This window comes from Teleopsis dalmanni, chromosome 2 (genome assembly GCF_002237135.1).
Source record: "Teleopsis dalmanni isolate 2A chromosome 2, ASM223713v2, whole genome shotgun sequence".
NCBI classification, from domain to species: domain Eukaryota; kingdom Metazoa; phylum Arthropoda; class Insecta; order Diptera; family Diopsidae; genus Teleopsis; species Teleopsis dalmanni.
Window position 1 is genome coordinate 212,403,939 of NC_051847.1, and position 26,993 is coordinate 212,430,931.

Here is a 26,993-nt window from a genome sequence, read left to right on the forward strand (position 1 = left end):
GTCATAGTAAGACTTAAGTTTAGACGTGTAAATTGACTTATAATATTGTTAATTAAAAGTATTTAATTAATATAAACAAATTATGCCATTTTGATCATTTGACTTCGCAATTTGTTGGCATAGAAACTCTACTCCAACTCAACAGTAAAATCATTTAAAGATGAAAAGAGTGCCAAATATATGTTAATTGGCTAAAATAACAACAATAAAAATTGTTTTTATTATTTTTGACTCTCGTAGTTTTTGTTTTTAAACTTATAGTAAATAAAAATGAAACAAAATATTGTTCAGTTATGAATAGCGTCGTCAGATACAGTATCTGAGCGCTGCTCAGATACAGTCAATTCAGTTTCACATGCCAGTTCAGTTTCAGTTTCTCTAAATAACAAAATCAAAGTCGGTAAAAATCGGTAATAACAATTTATGGAACCGTAATTTGCACATTCGAAACTGTTTGCCATTCTTTCTACTGCCACTAATTTCTACTATTTATTAATTTTTTTACACATCACATTGTCGTTACTGTTGTGTTTTGTATCTCCGCACTCATGCATTTCACATTCGCAGTAGGTTCAACAGCACAAAAAGCAACAAAACTCCAACCGAAAAAAATAAAGCTCAATTTCAACAATATAATTCACACCCTTTTCAACAGCCGCGCACCTCTCTCTCCCCACGAAAATGGCATTTTGTTTTTATTATATCCATGAGGCTATATAGTATTTACTTGGGTATGAAAATTTTAAACAAATTTTATTTAAAATGTTTGATTACAATGAATCGATAACTTCAGTTGAATTTCTGATTTTGTGGTTTGAGATACGCGAACGCAAAAACGTGCTACCCTATAACTTTTATTTGCTTACAAATTTTTGTCATACACTCGCCCGTACAAGTATAAACAATTGGAAGTTTTAAAAAATTTATTTAAATAAAATACATTAAATATATTAAACATTAACATTTTTTATACTATTTAAATAATTTTAAATCAAATCAATTAGTACAAATGTCGCTTTACATGCAAAAACACGGAAATTATTTTATTTTATTGCGCGTTTTAAGTGCTATAATTATTTAATCCTTGCTAAGTATCGAATGAAATATATTTCGGGTATTCGTTATCGTGTATTTTGAGTTGATTCTAAAACCCATTTCTTGCCACCTAAATTTACGCTAATTTGCATAAAATTTTTACTAGAATTTTTATCAAATAAACTGTAGCAGTCATGAAGTTCCTCGATATTATTTGCTTCAAACAAAGTCAGTTAATATTTGAAAATATTTTTTGAATTTTTATATAAGAAGAGTGCAATTAAAATATTTTTCATTAATATCTAAAAGATCCCAAAATTGTGACAAAACTAACACTCGTTACTTGTTACTCTTGTGACTAACATGAAATACAGCAATTAATTCATCATAATCACATTATTTATACCCAATAAGTGCATTCTAATATTAATACTTTAAAAATGATAAGATAAAAACAAAAAATGACATAAAATAATTATTTATGACATTCCATAAAAAATTCAATATTTATTCATAATTTTTTATTATAAAATATTTTGATATATTGGTGGAAATAATTTATTTTCGATATGCAAAAATTACGCAAAATATTACAAAATATTTATTAATATCTCAAAATCCTAGATATGTGAAAATTTGCAGTTGACAGTTTTAAAAAATTAGTTTTTCAAAGCGTTGAAACCTCTGTGAAAAATGGAAAAACATTTCTAGTGTCACTAAAATCATTTTAGTAATAAATAAAAAATATTTTTTTTTAATATTAATTTAATATTTTATGATTATTATTATAAGGTTATGTTAGAATAATCAATGACATATTATATGAAGAATAGGCATCAGCAACCAAAAAGAAAAATTGACAAGAATGTGAGGCTGTCATGTAGTAAGCTTAGTCCTTTAAGGACTCTTAAAGGCTTGGATCTTCAGCAATTCAAAAGAAAAATAGACAAGAATAGAAGACTATTATAAGACAGACTTAGGTCCTTTAAGGACTCTTAAAGGCTTGTCGGAAATGGGCGTCATTAAGTAGAAAAAAAAGTAAATAGGAATAGGAGACTATTATACGATAGGTTTACGTTCTTTAAGGACTCTTAAAGGCTTATCGGAAATAGGTGTCATTAACTAGAAAAAAAATATACGAAAATAGGAGACTATTATACGATAGGTTTAGGTTCTTTAAGGACTCTTAAAGGCTTCGGCCTTTTAAAGACACTTACATTAAGCATGAAGACTTGCCGGAAATAGCTTCAGCAACTCAAAAGAAAAATATACAGAAATATGAGACTATTATACAATAGGCTTAAGTCCTTTAAGTAGTCTTAAAGGCTTTTATAAGTTTATAAGAATAGGTTAATATTATACGACAGGTTTACGTCCTGTAAGGAATCTGAAAGGCTTGTCTGAAATGGCCGTCATTAACTGGAAAAAAAGTTGATAAGAATTCGAATCTAACATGCTATTGGCTGAGGCCTTTTAAAGACTATGTGATGGTGAATAGGCTTAGATACCCAGAAAAAAAGCAAAAAATTGACAAAAGAAAAGAATACTTTTTGGTGTTCTAAGGGCAATTATACTAAGGATAACATTAATATACTACATTGTACAAGTTTTCTGCTGATTACCCAGAAATAACAGTTATATAGTGATGATTCATAAAGAATAGGTCTGAATAATTCAAAAAACAATTTCATATAAGAAAGATATAATGTGTTAGGCTTTAATCCTTCAAGGACTATTAAAGCCTAGAATGATATTAATATAACATATTGTACAAGTTTTTCTTCGACTATCCACAAAGAATGCTTCTAATATAATAATGACTAACAGAAATAATTTTAAGCAACTTAAAAAAAGCAAGAAATTGACAAAAATAGGATACATCGGATCAGGCTGTCCTTCATGAGCAATTCTATTAAGAATGTAATTAATATATTTCAACGTGGAATTTTTATACTGAATTGTTCTCTATAAACAGGTATTAGAACTGTTGTAAAATCTCATAAAATTATTCTGATTAAATTTTTTACAATAGACTTCATCTGAGAGTCAATCGTTTATCCTGATTCCAATAAACAAGGCGTAAAAGTATTCATAAATCTCACAATGTTTTTCGATTTAACTTCTTAAATTTCTTTTGATTGGATAATAGTGATGAGATTAGATAATATGAATTCTCTACATGTTAATTTCTCAAGACTCGACTTCGAAAAGTATTAGTTAAGAGTAGGGAGTAGGAAGTATTATATTATGCTATGAAAAATCATTTTTCACCTCTACCTCATTTTTTCTTGTGTCCTTTACATCGTTTTTATTTATTAATGTTCAAAACTTTTCTTGGATATATTTTCGAGATTTGCAACTCCTAACTCTACAATTTATATATAACTTATAACTTTTATGTTTACCGCGTAAAAAAATAAATTAATTAAAAAAATTTTTATTAACCCATTAATTTACTTTCGTATAGTATGAATTGATTTTCGTATGATATATTTCTACATATAAAAATTATGTGTAATAAATATTTACGGTTTCGTGATCCAATTTTAATTGGCGCATACATCCGCAATTCTAATTTGCCACAACAATTTTTCATACAATTGCCGGCGTCTGTCTACCTGTCATCAAAAATTCAGATACTCTGCCAAAATTTGTTCATACAAAAAATAAAAATAAATTAAATTAAAATTAAAATTAAAATGTAAAATTAGCTTTCGACTTACAACGTTTGTTGAACTCATTTATTTAATGTGGTTTAATTATAACATTTTTCAATATAAAAACAAAAATAATTGGTCTTTTAATCAAAAAGTTGTTTTTTTTTCTATTAGTGAAGTTGGGTACACTGGTCTAGTAGATCTATGGCTTGCAATAGTTTCTTACCTTCCACTTATTGAGCTCTAACAAAAAAAATTAATTGCTCGTTCAAAATTACAATTTATTAATAGTTGTAGTTAAACTAATTAGTTTTAAAATAACCTTAATAATATAATAATAATAATTTTGTACTATCTGCTAGTAGTAAATAACTATAACTTTTGATAATATATATAATTCCACAAAATAGTTTCAAAATATTATAATTTGTGTTTCTAAAAAATAAATTTGTTTAAACGCATTAAAAGTCACCCAGCAAGAATTTAACTCTCTCAGTTCTAGCATGTATTTACATCTATAAAAAGTAACTATCTGTATTTAGTAATGTTTAATTATTTATTTTTACTTTTTATTATTTTACTTTAAAAATTTGCGAAGCAAAACAACTACCAAATCCTTTACATAATGTAACTTCATATAAAGTATATATAATCTTCATCATGTATCAACATTTACTTGTCATGATTTTCAACTTTACAGATATTCTTTTCAATCTACTTTAAAAACAAACGCATATTTATACATATATAAAATTTACATAGACGCGTGTTTCATGTTAAAACCTATACTATGTCCTTACATACACGATTTCTGAGAATTATCAAGTATTACTATTGTCATCGAATTACATTTTAATACATGCTTTTACAAATCCTTCTCATTAACTTTCTTTATAAAATTAACATTTGATATCTATTTGAACATTATATTAATCAAGCTTCTTTAAAATATATTAAATAAAATGCAATTAAAATCTAAGTATAATTTTAGTGTAGTTAGCTAGCACTTTTTAACATTTATTAAGCTTATAATGCTTTTAAAAATTCTTCTTATTAACTTTCTTTTAAACATAAATATTTTCTTTAAAATATATTAAATATAATGTAATTAGAATCTAAGTTTAATTTTAGTACAGTTAGCTAGCACTTTTTAACATTTATTAAGCTTATAATGCTTTTAAAAATTCTACTTATTAACTTTCTTTTAAACATAAATATTTTCTTTTTATTTGGATATCACATTAAACTGGATTCTCTAGAATATGTTAGTACTAAGTATTTTTAGAATAAAAAAAAGAATAGAATAGAAATGAACGGGGTACTAGCTCCAAACGGTGCGAAGCACTGCGACCAGATTGATCTTTTGTGCTGCAAAATTTTTAGTGTAATTAGATAGCACTTTTTAGGATTGGAAATATTTATACAAAAATTATTTACAAATACTTTTTTTCACATATATTATGTATTTTTATTGCAGTAAACTAGCACTTTTTTATTCTTTGTTCTATACTATATGTGATTATTTGAATTACAATTTTGTTTACTTTTTTTTTAACTCAGTTGAAGGCTAAATATTTTTTAGTGTAGTTAGCTAGCACTCTTTAGCATTAAAAACATTTATATGTATTTAGGTTTTCTACATTATTTTCTTATTTTGAGTTTATATTGCAGTAATCTAGTATTTTTTTATTCTTTGTTATATTTTATTTATTTATTTTTTGCTTTTTTTGTTGCTCTTAGCTAATAATTTTAACTTTTTTTTATTTTTTTTAGTAACTAAGTGGAGCACTAAGTTAGTTCGTAGTTTTTAATATTGAAAATGTTTATATAGACATTTTTTACACATATTTTATTTTGAGTTTTTATTGCAGTTAGCTAGCACTTTTTTATTCTTTGTTTTCAGTATTTTCTTTTTTACTTATTTTTTCTTAGCTGGTAATTTGTATGAGTTAAGTTAATTATTATGCGTAAGTGAATTTTATAAAGTCATGATTGATATAAATTTAACTTAATTAAGCAATTAAACACGCAGTGTTATATTTTGCACGCATGTGTTTTAGTGGATAAAATTATCCATTTTTTATTATAAATTAATTAGTTCTTATGATTAATCTTTGATCATTAATTTAAAAAAAAACTATAAATTCTATCAATTTTTTATAACCAATTAACATTTAAATATTTTATTAATGAAAAGATTTAAATTTTTATATATAAATATATTATATATTGTATTATATATTAAATATATTAGGAGAAGGAAACATCAGAACATGTTTTATGCAACTGCCCAGCGGTAGACTCAATCACCTTGGAACCGGGTATTAGTCCCAAGTCAAATGGGTAAAATTAAGCCCACAGCAATTACAAGATTTATAAATAGTCTAAAATTGTCCTAGTTGGGCCTTTAGGCGCACAATAGATCTTTTAGGTCGGGGTGCTTCAATAGCCTATTACTTAAATAATAATAATATTACATATTATATTATATATTAAATAAATTATATATTAAATATATTATATACTATATTATATATTAAATATAAATATATTAATATTTATAAATAAATTTACAAATTTAGTACTTAATTTAAGAACAAAATAATATAAAATTTTAAGTTAAATTTAAATTTTATCGTTAAAAACGGGTACTGAATTTTTTAGAATTTCCGGTATTGATTTCATATCGGTTAAGCTAATCTTATTTTAAATTTAAATTAACTTCTTTAATAATGATTGCGAAAGATACAGATTCTTATAAAAGCTGGAGGCTTCCTTTTTACTAGCATTACATTGCTTGGTTAGTAGTATAGTATTGCTATACCCAGTACGTTACATTTTTCCCTATCAAATGTGATATTTCTTAAACTACACACACCTATTTTGTTTTGCCGCCTACGCCATCATCCATACATCGTCTTTGTGTTTGCCTTCAATATACCTCTTCTTTTTGCTTCGACTGTATATTATAAGAAATTTAATTAAAATATTCTGAAACATTATTAAACCTTAATCCCAATTAACATATACGCGTATTTTTAATTAAATTAATTTTAAATACTGCACATATCAATGTATATATACTTTATATGTTCATATATTTTATTTTTTTTTCTTTCCACTACATCTCCTCAAGTTTTTAATGATGTCGCTTAATGTAAACACACATCAACCTGTTGCGTTATTTTGTGCACGTATAAAAACAACACTTTCAAGTTCATTGAACCCAAATCAAGTTCAGATATTATGCATTTCAACTTTATATATGAAATATTGTAATTTAATATAGAAAAAAACGCTTTGTGGACTGGACACGTAATAAATTTATAGCATATCGCATATAGCGAACTTAATGTAGGCGCAACATTTAAGACGTTTTAGACGTTTGTCTACGCGAAAATACGCAACTTCGAAACGTTGCAATCTGAAAGTGAATCCACGAGCAAACATGAGTGTAACCAGTTTTACGGCCCCTAATAGTAAATAGTAAAGTCGTAAATTTTTATGATTTCTGCGTAAATGCATTTCAATAAAAATAAAAAAACCAACTGCAACAATAACAGAAAACGCTCAATGAGTTGCTTTTAATAGCCAAACAACAATTTTCGAAAGCAATTTCTGCTTACAACATTTCCAATTCACGTGATGCCATAAATTGGCAAATAATTATTACAGCAGAAAACAATAAAAAACGTAAAGTTCACGTAAATCGAAAACACTTTTAAATAAAATATTAAATATTGAAAACTATTTGTTTTCATGTATGCTAATTATTATTATATGTATGTTTAGCTGATGTGTTGATTGGCTTGAGTTAGTAACAGAAAAATAAGAAAAAAGATTACGAAAATGATTGACTGCAATAATAAAATTATATCAATGAAAATTAATTTTCATTTCTTCCTGGAAAACGAAATTTTACTACCAGCAATTGCAGCCCACATGGCGTATGCGTAATTATTTCTTTTGTATTGCAATACCAAAAAGATTCGAGTTGAAAGGGTAATAAAAATGTTTGCGGTATTAGCCAGAAATTTACATTATAAATCTTTTAAGGAAAATTTTTAAATTAAATAAAATCACTTTTTATATCAACTTTTTCTTTGTAAATTTAAGGCAAAGCAAATGCGTCTACGTCATTTGAGATGCCAGCCACGTTTGCAACAAATTAGCCAAAACAACGTAGCAAACTTAATGCGTCAATACTCATTAAATAAATTTCAAAAAAAAAAAAAAAATTTGCTTTTATTTGGTTTTTATTTGATTTTACCATTACCATTAAAACCAAATATAAAAAATTTTTTCTGGGCGTATCTTCTTAATATTTTCATATTAAAAACATTCCCTTTTTTTTTGGTTTTTGCTAAACTGTTTTGTTTGCTCAGCGTGCCTATTAGTCAAAATTAGTAATTTAAAAATTGAGCTCATTTGTCACATCCTCTGACAAAGTCTCAGATAAACTAACTTGTCGGTCGTCGTAAACTTCAATTTGAGTTTAAATTGGATTTTGCTAGAATTTTTATCGTTTTGTGGTCGATACATTAACGTAATAGACGTCAAATATTTAGTAAATATTTGCATTTTGCTTATTTATCAAAACAGAGTGCTTCAGTTACATTTGCATCTAAAAACAAATTTATATAAAGTGAAACGTCAACGGGCAACAAATTTATAAACGTTTGCGATATTTTTCTTTTTACCGCAAGTCTATTCCATTATTGATTAATGATAAATTATTACAAGTTTAGCAAAATATAGTAAGTTTGTAACAAAAAATTTTCAATTTGCCAACTGCATTATGCAAATTCCATACACAAACTTAATTAAAAAGCAAAAATGCACTTCTCTTGCACTAGAAAAGTATATACAAAAAAAAAATATGAAATATGAAAAATGGATATATTTCTATCTTAAAGTGAAATATGCATGTGCGTTAATATTTACGTAAAAAGAATTTAAAAAACATAAATAAAAAATATAAATAAATACAAATAATGCAGACGCCAAATAAACTACAACACAAGCAAACATAAAAATAGAACTCACAGACAATAGCCAAACAGCCAGCAACATCAAAGAATGTTGTTCAAACATTGTGACTAACATATCATCGGATCCACTGACTGCTTCACTGCTTAATAGATTGACTAACAGATGAACGTATAATATTTTAAGACATTGTTTTCTCTTCCACAAGATCATACGCATATGCATAACAAAAGCTACACTTCTCTTAACTTTATACAAAGATCAAATAAAAACATACATGCATACATACCATACATATATAGATATACTAACTTGATGAGATAATATATTTCTGACCCAGTCTACTGTATGCAATGCATGCCCTATTCTTACATAATATTTATCTACCGCAAACTCATACCAATTTTTATTTTGATTATTTTGTTGTGATTACTATATAATAGTTATATATATATTAAATTTTATATTAACTTAATATTACTTTTTTTTTTAATAAAACTATCTTGGAAACAATAAGAGTAAAAAGTACGACATCCCGATTACTTGCTTCATAATCTTCATAAAACCGTATTTCTATTACTAATTTTTCTAATTTCTAATTATTAATACTATATTATTCCTAACTTACAACTATATTTAATTTGCTTCTACATATCATACATATTTCTTTGTATACAATGTATAATTTTTGCATACAAACTTCTATATCAGTCCAATTTTTTTTAACTTAAAATATCGTTAAATTAGACAGTAAACAGTTATTGGCAGATATAACTGCTTATCGCTGTTGGTATAGAAACTGCAATAGTGAATTATAAAGAGCTCTATAGTTTTATTATTAACTTGTATTTTGGCTTCCAAAATTTAAAACAAGAACTATAGTCGACATCCTTCACTAAATTATTTAAGTCACACAGTCATTTTAAAAATATCAAACTAAATTAAATTTATATCAATCACGAAATAAAACCATTAACTAACAACACGCATCCAAGCATTATTCAACTTATCTCAAATATGTAAAAAAAAAAAATAAACCAAAGTCAAAGCGCCCACTAACAGCATCAAGAAAACAAAAAAAAGACAACGTAGTTAGAAAGTGAAAAGCAAAAAATTCAAACCGCGTCGAAACTCACTTTACTTTGGCAAGACTTTTATAAACACTTTATATATACTTTTTTTAGTAACAAATACAAATTTTTGTTCGATAACAAAATTCGAAAGTAATACCTATTTGCATTCGAACATAATAGTCTTTCCAAAGAATAGCCAATGTAGACACCAAGTTAAACACATATCATAAATACGGTTAAACAGAGAGGTGATAGATAGTTATTAATATATATCCTGAAACAATAGTAATCTTCTATATACAAGCATATTACGCACAATATATTAATGATATTTAATAAATAAATTTAATCTAAATTTAATTGTTATTGTTAATCTTACATTAAAATATTTGTACAGCAGTTTTCTTAGAGAAATTTTTTACAGTTATATTACCTTTTTAGTGCAATTATCAAACTGTTGTTTTCTTGCTGTTTACAATAGTTTTTCAATTATAATGATTAATTTTTCTAAAACTTGACTATAATGACTCTTGATGATTCTAATAATATAATGATTCTCATTCTTAATCCTTTAATCATCTGATTTTTTCTCCACTTCAATACAACTCTTACTTTCATTCACATTATCTATTTCCTTTGCCATTATATGTTTAGTCTACTATCTCTCACTCACCACCTCTCTCTATCTAACTCACATGATTCTCATTCGTAATCCTTCAATCATCTGATTTTTTCTCCACTTCAATACTATTCTTACTTTCATTCACATTATCTATTTGATTTGCCATTATATGTTTAGTCTACTATCTCTCACTCACCACCTCTCACTATCTAACTTACTTCCTCTCTCTATCTAACTTACTCTCTCTCTTTTACTCATCTACACACTCTCTTATTTTCAATGAATCAATTTCTCTCACTCATTTAGTATCTTCTCACTCTTTGACCATGTCGCTGTATCTCTTTTTCTCTCTCTCTATTTCTTTATTCTTCCTTCTTTTCTGTATTTATAACTTTTAATTGCTTTTCATTTTTAGTCTCCTCTCTTTTTCTCTCTTTTTTCTTTCGTTTTTCCTCTCTTTTTCGCTCGATTTCTTTCTCTATTTTATATGAGCTAGTTGCAAAAAAAATTACTAAGAAAAAATTTTGTTCTAATCGGATGCTTATTGCTGCTAAATTAGTTGTGCCGTAAGCAAGCAGTTGAACCCTTCTATCTTCTAGAAAATAAAATATTTATTTATTTGATTATATAAGCATAGCAAATTCATTTGTAATAACAATGTTTTTTTTTCTACTTTTTGTGTATGAAGTTAAACATATATTTAAATAACTAGATTTTCTGGTGTTCTAGTTTAATTTGTTGTTATATGTAATAAGTAATAGAGAGTTATTTAATATATTTTAGCTTAAATATTAATATAAACTATTGTATTTGTATATAACTCTGTCCTCAATAATTTTTATCTGATTCTGAAGACATAAAAATAAAAACTTAATTGTTGAGAGTAACTAATAACCCGCTCACATCTTGTTTTGATTTGCTACTGAAAAGCTGAACCAATACGTACTATTTGTCTATTTAATCCCTTGCTGTGTAAAGAGTATTACCGCTTCATTAGAACCGAAGTCAAGTTGTATTAAATTTTTTTTTTATATCAAATAACACAAAATTGATATAAATTTATATATATTCTTATAAAATTCCTTTATTTTTCTTCCACTGCAATCAGCACAGAGTTATCGTCTAAATGGGCTACGAAGCAGAACAGGCATTCAACTGAACCTTTTGTGGATTTCTTTTCTTTTGATATACCTATAAGTATCTTTCATGTTTAAAGATAATGTAGTTCAATAAACTGCTTCACTTGTCAATTATTAAAAAAAAAATACTTTTCAGACTTAATATGATGATCATTGCTATCTGTAAGGGGTCAAAATTTTAACAAAGTCGTATAGCTTGAGTGTAGCGATCGTATACTCGTATATTGTCTGATGTCTTTTAGTCGATTGCTAAGGCAGAGACTTTGGCCCAGAGTAACAGTACAAGTACAAATATCGCAGTTGGTGTCGTATTTGCTTAAGTATATTAACTTTTTCCGTCTTGTGGCTGTTGTTCTTGTTTTTATAATAATTGCGCTGCTTTTTCATACAGGCGAGGCGTACATATTTCCTATAGTCTCACCCACTTAAACGAGTGTATTTAAAAGTCATTTGTCTGTTTGAGTTTTTATTTATCTGTGCGCTCGCTGCTCTACACACAGAAAAGCCGCTGTGCGCTCAGTACAAATGCGAGTATCTATCCGACGCTTATTGCTTTGCTTTCTGGCTGGCTTGCTTGCTTGCGTATGACTTTGTTAATGTATTTCAATATACAATATACAATATATATAAATTTATATGCATAGATAGTTAGGTACGAGTGTCTGTACAATGTGAGCGCAATATACAAATATACAAATCAACAGCAGTGGCTGGCAGTAGATACCATGAAATTATACAATTTTTAATACAAAAATTATTTTAGTTGTTAAGCGGCGGTTAAAGATACTTAACGTGTACGTTGTACGTCGTTCCTTAGTTTAGTGTGGCGCCGAACGTTTAACGCGGTTTCTAGTACGTAAATTGCTTTTTATTTTGGTTTACTTATCGAAACCTTAACACTAAAACCACTTTTTCTGCGTTGTTAATTAATTTACTACGAAAAAAAAAAGATTTAATAATAATAATTTTATTGTTTTTTTTTTTAAATAACACAGAAATTTCTAGAATTAATTTTAAAAAAGTTTGTTCTGTGTTCTATTAATGCTTATGAAAAATAATTAATTTTCTTGGCTGTAAACAAACTGATTGGGTATTTATTGAATTTTAATTCATTTCGCAACAAAATTGCCCATCTTCAGCATCTTCAGCATCAGCAACATCGGCAACATCTGCAACAGAATGCCATGCCATCCCATCTCTCATTGTACTCGTATATTCTTCATATATTTTTTTATTGTGTAATTTATTTGTTTTGATTTGTGTTTAAATTAAATGTGCATTTTTGTTAATGAAAATTTATTGAAATCTCGTGTGTACTTTTTATTTATGTTATTAACTTAAATTAAGAGCACGAGCTCATCCCCGCATGCGTAACCCATAACATGTAACATTTTATTTTGGTCATGAATACAAACTTTGCGTAAGATATGATTTCATTTCTTGTGGGCATGTCTACGTGCCATCAATCAAACAACCAGATTTCGGGATTTTTAATACACGGAACATATACGGAAACTGTGATATACCCTTACAAACCATAAAATATCAATATTAGGTAATTTAACTGAGTTATGGTTCCACTGTGCACAATTGCCCGTCAATTGATTTGGTTTTGTTCTCATATTTTTTAATATGAAAAATAATTGTTGCAATAAAATTTCTTTAAATAATTAAAATCATTCTTAATATTTGAATTAATGTACTTTAAATTATATTGAAGTTGAAATTATATTGTGTAGCGTTTAGCAAAGCTTCAAACGCTACTATTCGCCAGCTAGAAATTGCACAAAGCCAGACTCTGAGAAGACTTTTCAAAGTTCCATGGTACATAACGACGAATGACATGCTCAGGGACATCAAGGTTGATCCCATCAAAAAATACATAAAAGGATATAGCCCTGAAATTATTTGCGAAATCCGACAGACTTACCAACACCGCGTTATCAAATCTTACAGGCTCCTTGGGGAGATATGCAGATCTGAGATCAATTATTGCTTAGTCTGATGAAGTGATAAACAATAATCTAGTCAAGGCGCAAAGAGGAGTTTTGAAGAAACCTCGCAGTTAATAGAGAGTAAAAGTGCTCAGATGCACTGACTAAACTAGTCCCAGCATAATAATAAAAAATTTATGAATGTATATAAAACGTTCTGGAAGCAATACCATCGGTTCTGATCATTCTTGTACAACAATTGTTGCTTTCTTAATAAGTTCATTTGAAAAAATTAAAATAGATATAAATAGATATTTTTCAATATATATTTAATAGAATTCTTTCCTGTTTTAAGTAATATTTAATATAAAATTTGCAAACTCCTTATAATATTTTTTTAAATATTGTATACTGGAATTTCATGATTAATAAGTATTAAAGTGATAAGGTTTTTTCCATTATTATTTTAATATATTTCTGTAGTGCTTCACGACTATATTACAGTATTTATCACATTCCATATTGTCCAACAAAATCTATTGTAATAAAAATCAGTTCTGGTACAAAGGATTGTGGATTCGTTTGAATGTGAAGGAAGTATTCAAAATTCAGTTTTTAACAATTTCCTGCAATATTTTTATATATATAAATAACTTTATATTCTTCCCACATCAACAAAATAAATTGTTAAACCGGTACCAGCTATATTTTTGATATACAATTTGTTTTTGTTTAGTGGCCTTTCATAATGAAATGGAGTTTATCAGTTTTACTACTTAGGAACTTATAATACATTTAGTATGTAAATGCTCAAACACTATCTGCCAAAAGTTACCTTCAATGTTATCGTGAAATTTCCTTTTCATAATAAGATATATTAACAAAAAACTGTAGTACATTTTATTCAATTTATTAATAAAGATTATTTCAAAAATTCTTTAAATTTCAAAAAAAAATAAAAAATGGCATTTATGGCTAATAACAAATATTTTATAAAACACATGGTTTCTAAAATGTTTTATTTTTTCATATATAATTATTATTTTTTTAATATATAAAAATGTTTATTCATAATCCATTTGTATGATCTCAAAAACTAAAAAAAAAAGTTTCAAACTAAAAAGTTGATGAATACGTGTACTCTTATTTCTGTGAAAATAATCAAATATTTATTAAATAAGAAAATATTTATCGTCTGCGAATTGTTGTTTTTTCTACCAAAAAAAAAAATCAAACAAGATCATAAAATCAATGTCAACCAAAATTTATTTTGTTTATATAGACAATTATTTTTTAGATACATGTGTTTATGACGCATTTAAATATCCGTCATTTGTAAATAAATTTGGATTAAAATCTTATTACTGTTATTAACGTAGCTATAATCATAATCATGTGTTTCTTTTATGTACACAAGATTTAAATTATTAAATATTATTATCTTTCATTTTAAACTGCATATAAAGTATGTCATTTAAATCATTATCACTTCTATTGTAGTATACATAGTGTTTCGTTTCAAAGTGTTTTCACTTATCATATGAGTCCAGAGATCCAATTTCAATACTTACTGAGATACAGGCTTTAAGAAGTCATGTTTTCTCAAAGAAATCTTAAATAAAAAACTCTAAGTTTATTTTAAAAAGTCTATCAAAATTGCTTATTTGCATAGAAATTCAATATTGTATAATCATTATTCTTATGGGTTCGTAAGTTATAGTTTCAAACGATTTACTGTCTCCTTTAAATGCTTTATTATAACAGATATGTATCAGAATGTTTTATATAGCTGAATACTGTTTCTACGCACCACTTGGTGATACATCCTCTACGTCACTATACCCGAGGAATATATACGCTCTCTAACTTTTGTGCAAGACTACAAACTGATATTGATTTTATTTAATAACATTTTCTGCAATAATCTAAGACGATAAGAACTTATTCAATCATAAGAATATTAGTATTAAATTAACAATAATAAATATAAAACGTAAGGTTTAGGAAGAAGTATTATTTTAGATTTTTTATAGGTTGCCATCTAATATATCTAGCACTATTTAATAAAGTTTTCTGCATTAATCTAAGACGATAAGTACTTATTCAATCATAATAATATTAGTATTAAATTAACAATAATAAATCTAAAAAGTAAGGTTTAGGAAAAAGTACCATTTTAGATTTTTATATAGGTTGCCATGTCATATGTCTAGCACTCAGCGTCAACCCATTCAACTGACACCGCCTGCGCACAAGTCATTGAAAATTAACAAATATTTTATTATATAAATTATTAATTTTTAAATAATTTACAGATTAAGCACTGCTTGATCTATTAAATATTTATTTTGCATAGTTATTGAAAATATAAATATACAAAAATTTTTATCACTGCCTAATTTTCTGCATGAAAACAAAAATTTTTTTCTTCCATCTCTTTAACTTCTTTTCAAAAAAAGTCTCGCCAAGAGTCAATCAATTAGTATTTATTAACGTTCAATACAAATTAATCATTTTTTACTTTAATAAAAGTCATGGTAATTTTTATTAATATCATTTGAATCTAATTATAATAATTTATTTATTTCTTTTTTTTTTTTAATTTTTTAAATAATAATTTATGACTGTTTTTACTTTTTCTTTAAATTTTACTTCATTAATTTTATTTATAGATGATCATAATTATTATATATGATTGAGTTATTAATATTTAAATGGAGATATATATATTTCTAATTAGGTATATATTAACCGATTTCACATTGGTCCATGGCATTTCCCTAGGTATGTTCCTTTTGCTGATTTTATATTCTGCATAGCAAGAATTCCTACTTTTCTCAATAACTTCAACTTAGTTAGTTTCCATAAGAATTTTATAAAGTTTCTATATAATAACAGTTTTTAAAAGCTTTTTGAGTTCCACGAAGAAAAGTCTTCCAAACATTATAACCGGACTTCTTATTTAGATTGCTTTTGTATAAGACTTCTATTTATATATTATAAAGGCCTGAATTTGCATTTTATTTAATTTTCAATTTAGTAAACGTTTTGGTTCCATATTTATTTGAGTATAACTTATTATAATTTAAATTTAGCACTGAGTCATTCTATATCTTATCTTTACATTAGCACTTCTTCAGAAAACAAGTGACTGATTGTTATTTTTGTAATTTTTTCTTTTAGTATATCAACTTTTTTAATAACTAAATCGATACGTATTTTATATTATTAACACACATTCATTTAATATAAACTTAGTGCAGTTTTTATTAATAAACTTCAACAACATTATTAAGTAATTCCCCCAATTTGCTTAAGATACTTATAATTTTATTATTGCTCTTCTGGATTGGAGTGATCAATTAATCAATATTACTGAGAGAGTATAAGAAATTTAATTTTAGTTTTGATTTTGCATATCTATGTTTTAAAAATTCAAATAATACGCTCCGAGAAATCTAATAGAATATATAAAAAATAATATTTTCATTGTTTAAAATATGTGCCACCAACTTTACAAGCTGGGTGCAATCAGAGGTTACAGAATGTTGAGTCTAACTGAATGTCGAGAAGATATCTAATGACATTGTCTGTAACTATCTGGTCTTGATTTAAGTCAATAACATAAAAAATACTGAGTCTGGAGTTTACGTTCCTATCTATTATTAAGAACTTCTTTCGAAAGACTAAATATCTTATCTTGTACTTCATTAGAGATCGTTGTTAGTATCGAAATCTTATAGCTGCCCCATTCTATATAACTATTTATATTCTCATAGAGCACAAAATATATTTTAGCAAAATAATTCAATGGAAAGATCGTTATCAAAGGCCATAAAAGGCACCAAAGACGAACTAAAACAAATTACTTCGAAATTGCTTAAATCTAGTAACTTCGTAAACAACATTTTTCTCAATGAATATCTGTAACTATAATTTTTTGAATGAAAGTTTGAAAATCTACAACATTTAGCGTTACAAGTACTTTTTATTAAAAGGATGATTTTTTTATATATATTTTTATGATGGATGTAGCTCCCTTGTTAAATTATAAAACTTTAATATTTTTTATTAAACTGTATATTTCGACTCTCCTTGAGAGTTATCATAAGAACTCCGATAAGTTACTATTATTTACAATGCATAAACGTCCTCCCCTTTGTTCTATTGTCTATATTATACTGGAGTATATGAAAAGTAAATTTAAAAAATATAAAAAAGATATATTGAAATTATTATTAAAAAAATTTATATTAAGAATATAATGTTTAGTACAGATATATCTACCTTTAATTAAAAAAAAAAAATAGTACGAGCATAATAACTTGATTTGTTAGTTCTACAAACTTTAATAAATTTTATAATTTATTTTTAGTTAAAGTTGCATTTGACACGTGTCTTCCGCTCTTCTAGTCTGCTCTTTCGACTGTCACATATTTTTGCAATTCCAAAAGTATCTAAAAATACACACAAAATACCTCTTGTATCTTCCACTCTTTTCGTGAACGCTCTGTTAAATCTGTATTTAACAAAAAATGACAAAAAATAACAAAGACAAAAAATTTTTAAAAAAACAGTTCGTCATACTGTTATCATACAAATAATAAGCAACAACAAAAATTAATTAAACTAAAAAATTGCACATGACTGGAAATTTTCCAAAGTATTTGTCCACAACCGAAAATTGTATAAAATGCGACAAAAAATACTTTTTTTTTTGGTTTTTGGAATTATCGCAAATGTATGTATATAGTATATATGTCAATTTACAAAAATTATATATATATATATATACATGTATATATTTAGTTCGACTTTTTTTAGGTTATCTTAATAGATATAAATTTGTATATACAACATGTATATTTGCATTTAGTTACTTAGTACATACGCCCGTACTTGCCTTTGTGCATTGAGATATTAATTATATTTAATTTCATAAATTTTTTTATCTTTTGCGAAAGCATTTATGTATGCTTCTGTTGTATTTCAATAATTATAATGTTTTATGAGGCGGCAACGGAAGTCAGGAAGTGGGTTGAATGTCATTTTTTGGTAGTACATAGACAATCTTAATTCTTTTAATTTTTTAATAAAATAAAAAGTTATTTTTTTTAAAAAATCACTTACACTATTTATAAAACCTCTATAATTTGTTCTTAGATAGTCTTAGAAGTCTTAGACAATTTTATATGTTATATCTTTAAACTGAGCTAAATTATAAAGTGCTCGCTTACTGCGAATTGAAAACATAAAATAATGCTTTTATAAAAATCAATAATTTTTCACTTCCTTAAAGTCCTCCAAAGACTTCAAAGTCCCCAAAAGAAAGGAACTTTCACTTCCTTAAAAGTTCCCCAATCATTTCCAATGTTAGCATTGACATATAACAGCATTAAAGAAATCAACCGTTTTATGAAAATGTCACAGTGGTTTCCGAGTCCTAAGTAAGAATAACTTAATGCAAAATTGTTTCAATCTGATAGCGTGATTCAAAACTTATCTATGGTATCGCATAATAGGGTCTGAATTAAATCGGAGAGATAGCTTAATGTAGAACTACAATACCCATTAAGTGTATAAGCTAGTAAAGTTATTAATTTATTTACTACATTTACAAAAATAATCTTTTCAACAGCATTATTAGTCTTCAACTACAGAACTGCTTCAGTTTTAAGTTCCATATTTCACTAACAGACTATTTTGATAGGCTCAAATACATTGCAATTTATAAATCTTTTGTAAATCTCACATTCACTTTTGTATATCTCAAGATTATAATTAGTATTAAAAACCATTACTCAGATGTGTTTTAATAGTAAACTAGTAATAAAGTCAGTTGTAATGGCTGCCGGAAATAATATAATTTACTACCCTTTTAATATTTAAAATATTTAACAAGCGGTATTTATTCTGAATAAAAATTTTGATATATTAAGGCACTTTTATTTGTCAAGTATTATATTACTATTGAAATTTGCATTAAGTTGAGAGCTGAATGACTTGATGAGCACAAATTAAGAAGCAACAATGCAAATGCATAAACTATGTACAAAGAAAAAATATTATAACAAATTTTCAACAGCAATGATGTGTTCTTCTGTACTATATGCACTTCTCAACTTCAAAATTTATTTCGTTGTATAGTGGTGAAGACGAAGCGATTTGGTGTTGAAGGAACAGTTTGGTCAGGTGAAAGCCACGATTTTTTCCGCTTCTGGTTTTTAAAAAAAAAACCCTTTTTGCTCAGTTGTCATAATTTGATGATTTCCTTTCGTAGCGTTAAAGGTGCATTTTACTCAAGCCGTGTGGGATCCACTTTATAGATCTTCTTAGTAAACGTCTGCTGATTATTTCTTGTGACATATTAATGCTTTTGTTTAAGTTGGATCATCATCCAATAGCTCCTACAACTTTCAACTTGTAGAAACTATTTCTCACATATTCTACCGTTTCTACCGTTTCTACCGATGACGATATTCAACTGCCTTTTTTTTTGATTAAAAAGGAAAAGAAATGCGTGCCGCAAATGTTCTTTTTCAGACACAAAGTTCGACTTTGATCCTAGAACAATAAAACGAAGGCTTTAGTTTTGACAATTGACGAATACAGCTTATGCTGCATACTTTTCGCTTGCGCCATCTCTTAGGTAAACCAGAAAACACATATGTACATAGACCTGATATTTATAAACTAAGTAAAACTATTATTTGCTACTCTATATGTCAGTACGAGTGTATCAAATATTTTGTCACTCAAAACAAATCTAATTTTTTTAAGTGCCGGTAAAATAATTAGAGCTTTTCATAGAGCAGTTAAGTGATTGAATGCTCATGTGAGTGGTTTAAAAACTGTCAGTAGTAAATCGATGAACCGTTTAAAGCACTAATGGAATACCAAAAATATTGATTACTCATATAAATTATATTTGTTTTATTTTTTTTATGTCCTTAACAGACTTTTTCACTAAAAGTGGCTCACAGAAATGCTTTGAGATTAGTTTTAGATCAATCATTTTCGACTTCTTCTGAATTCTGAAGCAATATTAAACCTGTTGTGAAAGATAGAAACTCACTCATTCGCATTCGTATGGTAACCTTAGCATGTATTCAACAGTGTAATGAACTTGTGATTCATTTCTATTCATTCATGCTCGTATCACTCAACTTATCGGAATTGTGTCAAATCATACAACATTAACAAAATAAATAAGAAAAAATAAAAAAACGCAAAACGTGTGTAAATTTTTTTCTTGCAACAATAAAAAATCGTAGATACATATATACATTTATAAAAAAAAAAACACAAATTAAAAGCTTATATTTACATGTATTTGTATATAGAATCTGTATATAACTTAACACTGCTTATGCGTATTATAATAATTTTTTTCTTCTATATGTTTTCATATAATATATTATATTTTTGTTTTACGTATTTTTTGTATATTATTAATATTCATAATTTTATTGCTCTCCCCGTCCCCACATCCACTTATAGCTGTTGCGTATTATATTTCTTAACATATTTGTGGTCATGTACTGGTAATTTCATTACATATTTACATATATTTTATCACTTAAACAAAAATATTCTTATCAATTATTAATTTATATATTGTATAATCGTCTGTAATTATACTTCCTCATGTGTCTATAAATATACTTTATTCGTAATCATCATTTAGAAAACGTAATTATTTTCATTCAGGTTAAGGCTGACTTTTATCATATTCACGGAATTTTAACTCATTGAAACAATTTATTATAGTATTACTAACTGGAATTGTCTAAGATTTCCGACGAATGTATAGAATTTTTGAATAATTTTGAATAAGTGGAACAGGTTTGTTTGATTAACAGGTGCAGTTATCAAAGAATTAATTGCTTTTTTTTTGTTAGAATAAATACTGAAAACACCAATATTACCCTATTTATTTATAATAGAGCTAGAATAACATTTGCATGGGATTTCCTAAGTTTTTACTTATTGGTATTTTAGATGAATGAAAAAGTTTATATGGGAAGAGTCATAAAATACTTGTCGTATATAATATGAATTTACATATTATGTGTATATGACGCGCTTACAGCTTTCTAGGCGCCGGAATGTTACGTCTACGTCACTAACTAATATGCCGAAGAATTGTAAATTTTTTATTAATTACGCACGTAAAAAAAAAATAACGCGCCATCTAGCGGCAACCACTGTACACATTTTTTACATTGATTATACAAACAACAATTAATACCAACTAGTCACATCAGAGAGCGAATCCAAATATTTTTGATGTTTTCCATATATATAAATAAGCAACCTTAAAACTCGATTTTGCAGGAATTCAGCACTACAAACATTTAATGATATGATAAAAATTCCAGAGTATAGCCGGTTTTACCTAAATATTTACCATCGGCTTCTGCACATTTCGCCCATCATTCGGGAAATTAATGAAAACCATAGCACAAGAGACTGTTTGTCTTTTGCTGCAAACCATTCGTCGTGCTTCTCTGCGAGCACGTATTCCATTGATGCGAGAAAATGATAGTCAGATGACGCCAGATTTAGGGAGTCCCATCCAAGCGATTTTAAGGTCTATTTTTCGATCAATGTTTTAGTTAAATCAATCATTTCTGGCGGTAGTGTAGTGTTGTGCTTTATTAGTTTCTCCGAGCTTCTAGAATTCATAATACATTATGTCACTCTGATTCTACCGAACAAAAAGTATAGACTTCTAGCCGAAGCGATTCGACTTTGGTACCACTTAGGATTTTCAAAATAGATCCATTTTTCGTCATCTGTCACAATTCGATACAAACCGTGTGGGACACATTAACTTTTGTAATTTCTATACTCCTCCTATTTAGTTGAAAAATCATATAGGTGAGCCCAACCTATAGAGGACCTATGATTAATAGTTCTTATTACTAAATTTATATTTTTATTTAAAATGTCTGGCTTAATATCTTTAGTAACTTAGTAGTAGCAATCATTTGTAACTATTAGTTTTATATATATTATATTGTTATAAATTGATTATAGTAATAAAAAAGCAATAAAAATTTTAATATGATTGAATAATATCTAATAATGGAATAATAGTATTTACAATATTATATGCACAATTGAAGGATTGTACATATATCATTATAGTTCATAATGACAATATGTTATATAGTTATGAAATGCACCCACTGTACACAGAGTCATATTATTTCACAAAACTATTATAATTTAATATTAATTAATTACATTTTTTGTTACTAATTTTCAGTATATTTTATATTTTGTATATTGGTTTTATGGTGTTAATTTTATTCTACTTTGTTTAATGTTGTCATATAAATAATTTTAGTTTAAATAAATCATTTATTTGCTTTATGCGTATTGCTCTTTTTAACATTTTGCTTTTACTGTTGTTGCCTTTTTAATATTGTAATTTGATGCACTTATCTTATACGAGTAGAGCACAATACTAATATTTTAAAATTCTCACATCATCTGCATAATCAAATCATTATTTTCTATTAGAAATCACTACAAAACAAAAACAAATTTAAACAAAAATCTTTAAAAAAATGCAAAAACCAATAGAGGAATTTCTTTTTTCTTACTATAATTTATTCCAGAAGTTGCGTTCTTCAGTAAACAAGAGGGAACACTTACATTCTGTTTACCAACCAACGGAAAGTTCTCAACAGCCGACACAGCGACAAGAGCTGCCAGTGAGCATTGCGAAACAGCTGTAAGCCAAGAAATCATTGAAGATAGACCTGCTTACTATAGACCCAGATACGAGGAATTTAGTATTTCGAGTGCAACGCCAACTAGCACAGTAATTGATGTATCAGTAATAAAGGAGCAGCCAACAAAAATAAAGCGTCCATCATTATTGGAATCATTAAGCGTACCAATAGCTGAAGAGAAAGTTACAGCAGTTAAAATTGCTCCATCTAATACACAACAAAAAGAAAATAATATTAACTCACAGTGCTTAAAGGATAACTCATTATTAAAGTGTTTCACAGCACCTGGTCGTTTGTATGAAAGTCAGCATATAGAAACATCAGGTACTATACAAACAGTTAAAGAAACTTCATCAATACGAACAACAACAACAGGTACAAATACTGCAACTACAACAAAAACAACCACTACAGCACCCATCAATAAAAACAAGAAACCTACAAATATAAAAACCACAAAAATGGCTTCAACCACTACATTAAGCAGTATGGGTGCACCAGTTGTACATGCAGCTGCTACAGAGAAGCAACCCTGGCCAAACGCCAAAGACGATTATGAGTTGCATGATGTTATAGGTGTTGGTGCAACAGCTGTTGTGCATGCGGCGTATTGTCTGCCTCGTAAAGAGAAATGTGCCATTAAGCGTATCAATCTCGAGAAATGGAATACTTCCATGGATGAGTTACTGAAAGAAATACAAGCAATGTCCTCATGCAGTCACGAAAATGTGGTCACATATCACACGTCATTTGTAGTACGAGAAGAACTTTGGCTAGTTCTGCGGCTTCTAGAAGGTGGCTCACTGTTGGATATAATTAAGCATAAGATGCGCACTAGTAATTGCAAAAATGGAGTCTTCGATGAAGCAACTATTGCTACTGTACTCAAAGAAGTATTAAAGGGTCTTGAATATTTTCACTCAAATGGTCAAATACATCGAGATATAAAGGCTGGTAATATATTAATCGGTGACGATGGCACCATACAAATAGCCGATTTTGGTGTAAGTGCTTGGCTAGCTACCGGTAGGGATCTGTCGCGACAAAAAGTGCGACATACATTTGTTGGCACACCCTGTTGGATGGCACCCGAAGTTATGGAACAAGATCATGGCTATGACTTTAAGGCTGATATTTGGTCATTCGGTATAACAGCTATTGAAATGGCGACCGGCACAGCACCATATCATAAATATCCACCGATGAAAGTGCTTATGTTAACACTTCAAAACGATCCACCTACACTCGATACTGGAGCCGATGAGAAAGATCAGTATAAAGCCTATGGCAAGACATTCCGTAAAATGATTGTAGAGTGTCTGCAAAAAGAACCAACGAAACGACCTACTGCCAGCGAATTATTAAAACATGCCTTCTTCAAGAAAGCTAAAGATCGCAAATATTTGACACAAACTCTTCTGCAGTCTGGTCCTTCAATGGAAACACGTGTGCATAAAGCCTCAAAAAGACAACCCGGTGCTTCTGGTCGCCTGCATCGTACTGTCACCGGCGAATGGGTGTGGTCAAGTGAAGAAGAAGATAACGGTGGCAAACATAATTCATCAGATTCAGATACAGATGAACGGCCAATGAATCGTTTAGAACATATTGATTCCTCAGATAGTGATCGAGAGGAACAGTCTGAATTTTCAGATAATACCGCTACCGCAACAGCTGCTGGCCTTGCAGAAAATGCACAACAATTCAATGCTGCAAATAATTTAGCAGCAGTCACTGCGCAAGATGTTATGCAAGCTACAGCAGCAATGGCGCAGTTGACTGTGCCCACAATAGATGGTGCAACAGGTGAAGCTCCGCCAATCAATTTAGTTTTGCGTATGCGAAATCAGAGAAGAGAACTGCACGATATACGTTTTGAATTTGCTGTGGGTAAGGATACGGCCGAAGGTATTGCCAGCGAATTAGTCGATGCTGGACTCGTAGATACCTTAGATACGCAAGCTATGGCCATGCATCTAAATCAACTGATCGAGCAAAGAGCTGCAACTAAAACTGTTACGTTCCAACTGAATTCCGGTGTGCAACAAGGTGAAGTGCCCGATGAACGCGCACTAATAGGTTTCGCGCAGATATCAATTACCGACTAGGATACAGTTAATACTGTGGAACGAGTTGAGAGAGAGCAATTTAAATGTATGAACAACAACAATAAAATTAAATTGTTTGTTAAGAGGAGCAATATACAATAAAATCTGATATATGTTTTATCTTTATTTTTTTTATTATATTTAATTTTTTTTTACTGTAATTGTATTTTTAAATAATTTAACTTACTTAAGTTCATATTTATCTGTATGTATGTTATTGTTATCATTATCTGTTACTATTAGTATGTCATATTTTTCAAATATTTATAGTTTTAAATATATACTTACATATGTGTTTAATTAGTTAGAGTAGCGTTGGAGAGTGTAATATATATATATATGTATATGCAATTGCAAATTAAACTGTACACTTTTATATTAACTATTATTTATTCCTAATTTTCTATTTACGAAACTATAATCTATATTGTACATTATATGCTTAGGTAACAATTGTAATCACATGTACTTACAATTACATATATATGTATATCAATACTGTTGCACTACAAAGTAATCAAGATGTTAACGAACAGTTGAACTGTTAGCAAAATTATGTTGTATATCTCATTTGTGCAACGCTGTAATTACTATAATTTTTATGCTAAAATTGAAATTTTTTTACTTTTAAATTGTAATTATATTACTTGAAAATTGAAAGTTGTAAAATAATTGTCTTATTTTTATACATTTTATATTCCAAAAGTATGGCTCTTTCGAAATATGCCTATGATTGTATGTTACATTACTTTACCCATAAATAACTTGAAAACCACAATCAATCTTATAATAGAATGTAATGAATTACAAAAGTTATGTATCTGTGAAGCATAATTATAGCTATATATGCTATAAATACTACATATTATTTTTGCAACATAATTTTTAATTAAAGCGCAATCAAAACAGAGAAAAATTGTTTTCAATTACTTTTCTTATAAATACTTATATAATTCTCATACATAATTTTTTTTTAATTACTAATTAATAATGTATTAATTAAGTAAATGACAAATGCAGTATACATATATTTCTCTTAATTAATAATTGCAATTACATTATTTGCATTACTATTAATACATAGAATCACAGAAATAGTTATAATTAAATCAAATAACCGAGGTTAAACTAAATAATAAAGTAATAATGTCTTTGCCGCATAGTAATTGTTAAGTAATTAAAACTCAAATTGAAAACCAATATATACAATTTAAAAAAGCCAGTAAAATACAAATTAATAAATGCTAATTTCAAATAAAGCATATTAAAAATATAATTGTATAAAAAACTATTAATTCGAAAAATAAAAGTAATTATTTCGATAATTAAATTTTAATAATTATTGTAATGAATTGTAATCTTAGTAATTTTGCCTAGTGTTGTAAGTAATTACGAAATGTAGTCTTGTTCTATTGCTTTAAAGTAAGTCGCAAAAACAAAAAAAATCGAAATTGTATTTAGATCTTAAAGAAGAAAAAAAAACAAACTAAAAATTTTACAAAAAATATGAAAAATTTATTTTTAAAAAAATTTATGTTAAATTATTTTTATAACAAAAAAAAAATTAAAATTTTGTTCATATAAAATTGAACAAAAAAATTACCACATAAAACAACTAAGACTTTTGTGTTTTAATTGAACTAATTATATTTATATAATGCGTACATATACTATTATATATACGTATATA

At 27.4% G+C, this 26,993-nt stretch overlaps 2 protein-coding genes across 3 annotated transcripts in view; both read left to right on the forward strand.

The window, feature by feature from the left end:
* LOC119683304 (E3 ubiquitin-protein ligase RNF181 homolog) overlaps positions 1-26,993 on the forward strand; it is a 55,897-nt gene that overhangs the window by 20,853 nt on the left and 8,051 nt on the right. The window contains exon 1 of one of the 2 annotated variants that reach the window (XM_038096951.1): positions 12,344-12,367. The exons of the other annotated variant lie outside the window; for it this stretch is intronic. The gene's annotated coding sequence lies outside the window, so the exon portion shown is untranslated. Of the gene's footprint in view, positions 1-12,343; positions 12,368-26,993 lie in introns of those variants that run through there. 2 annotated transcript variants of the gene reach the window in all.
* LOC119683303 (serine/threonine-protein kinase OSR1) lies at positions 1,057-25,423 on the forward strand. The gene is made up of 2 exons (XM_038096949.1): positions 1,057-1,263; positions 23,079-25,423. The coding sequence occupies exons 1-2, from the start codon at positions 1,230-1,232 to the stop codon at positions 25,301-25,303; spliced, it is 2,259 nt and encodes a 752-aa protein (XP_037952877.1). The 5' UTR covers positions 1,057-1,229; the 3' UTR covers positions 25,304-25,423.

Bases quoted from the DNA above. Each gene is read 5' to 3' on its own strand.
- LOC119683303 (XM_038096949.1), top strand. From the start codon at position 1,230: ATGAAGTTCCTCGATATTATTTGCTTCAAACAAA. The intron at 1,264-23,078 runs GTCAGTTAATAT...AATTTATTCCAG, and splicing joins TATTATTTGCTTCAAACAAA to AAGTTGCGTTCTTCAGTAAA.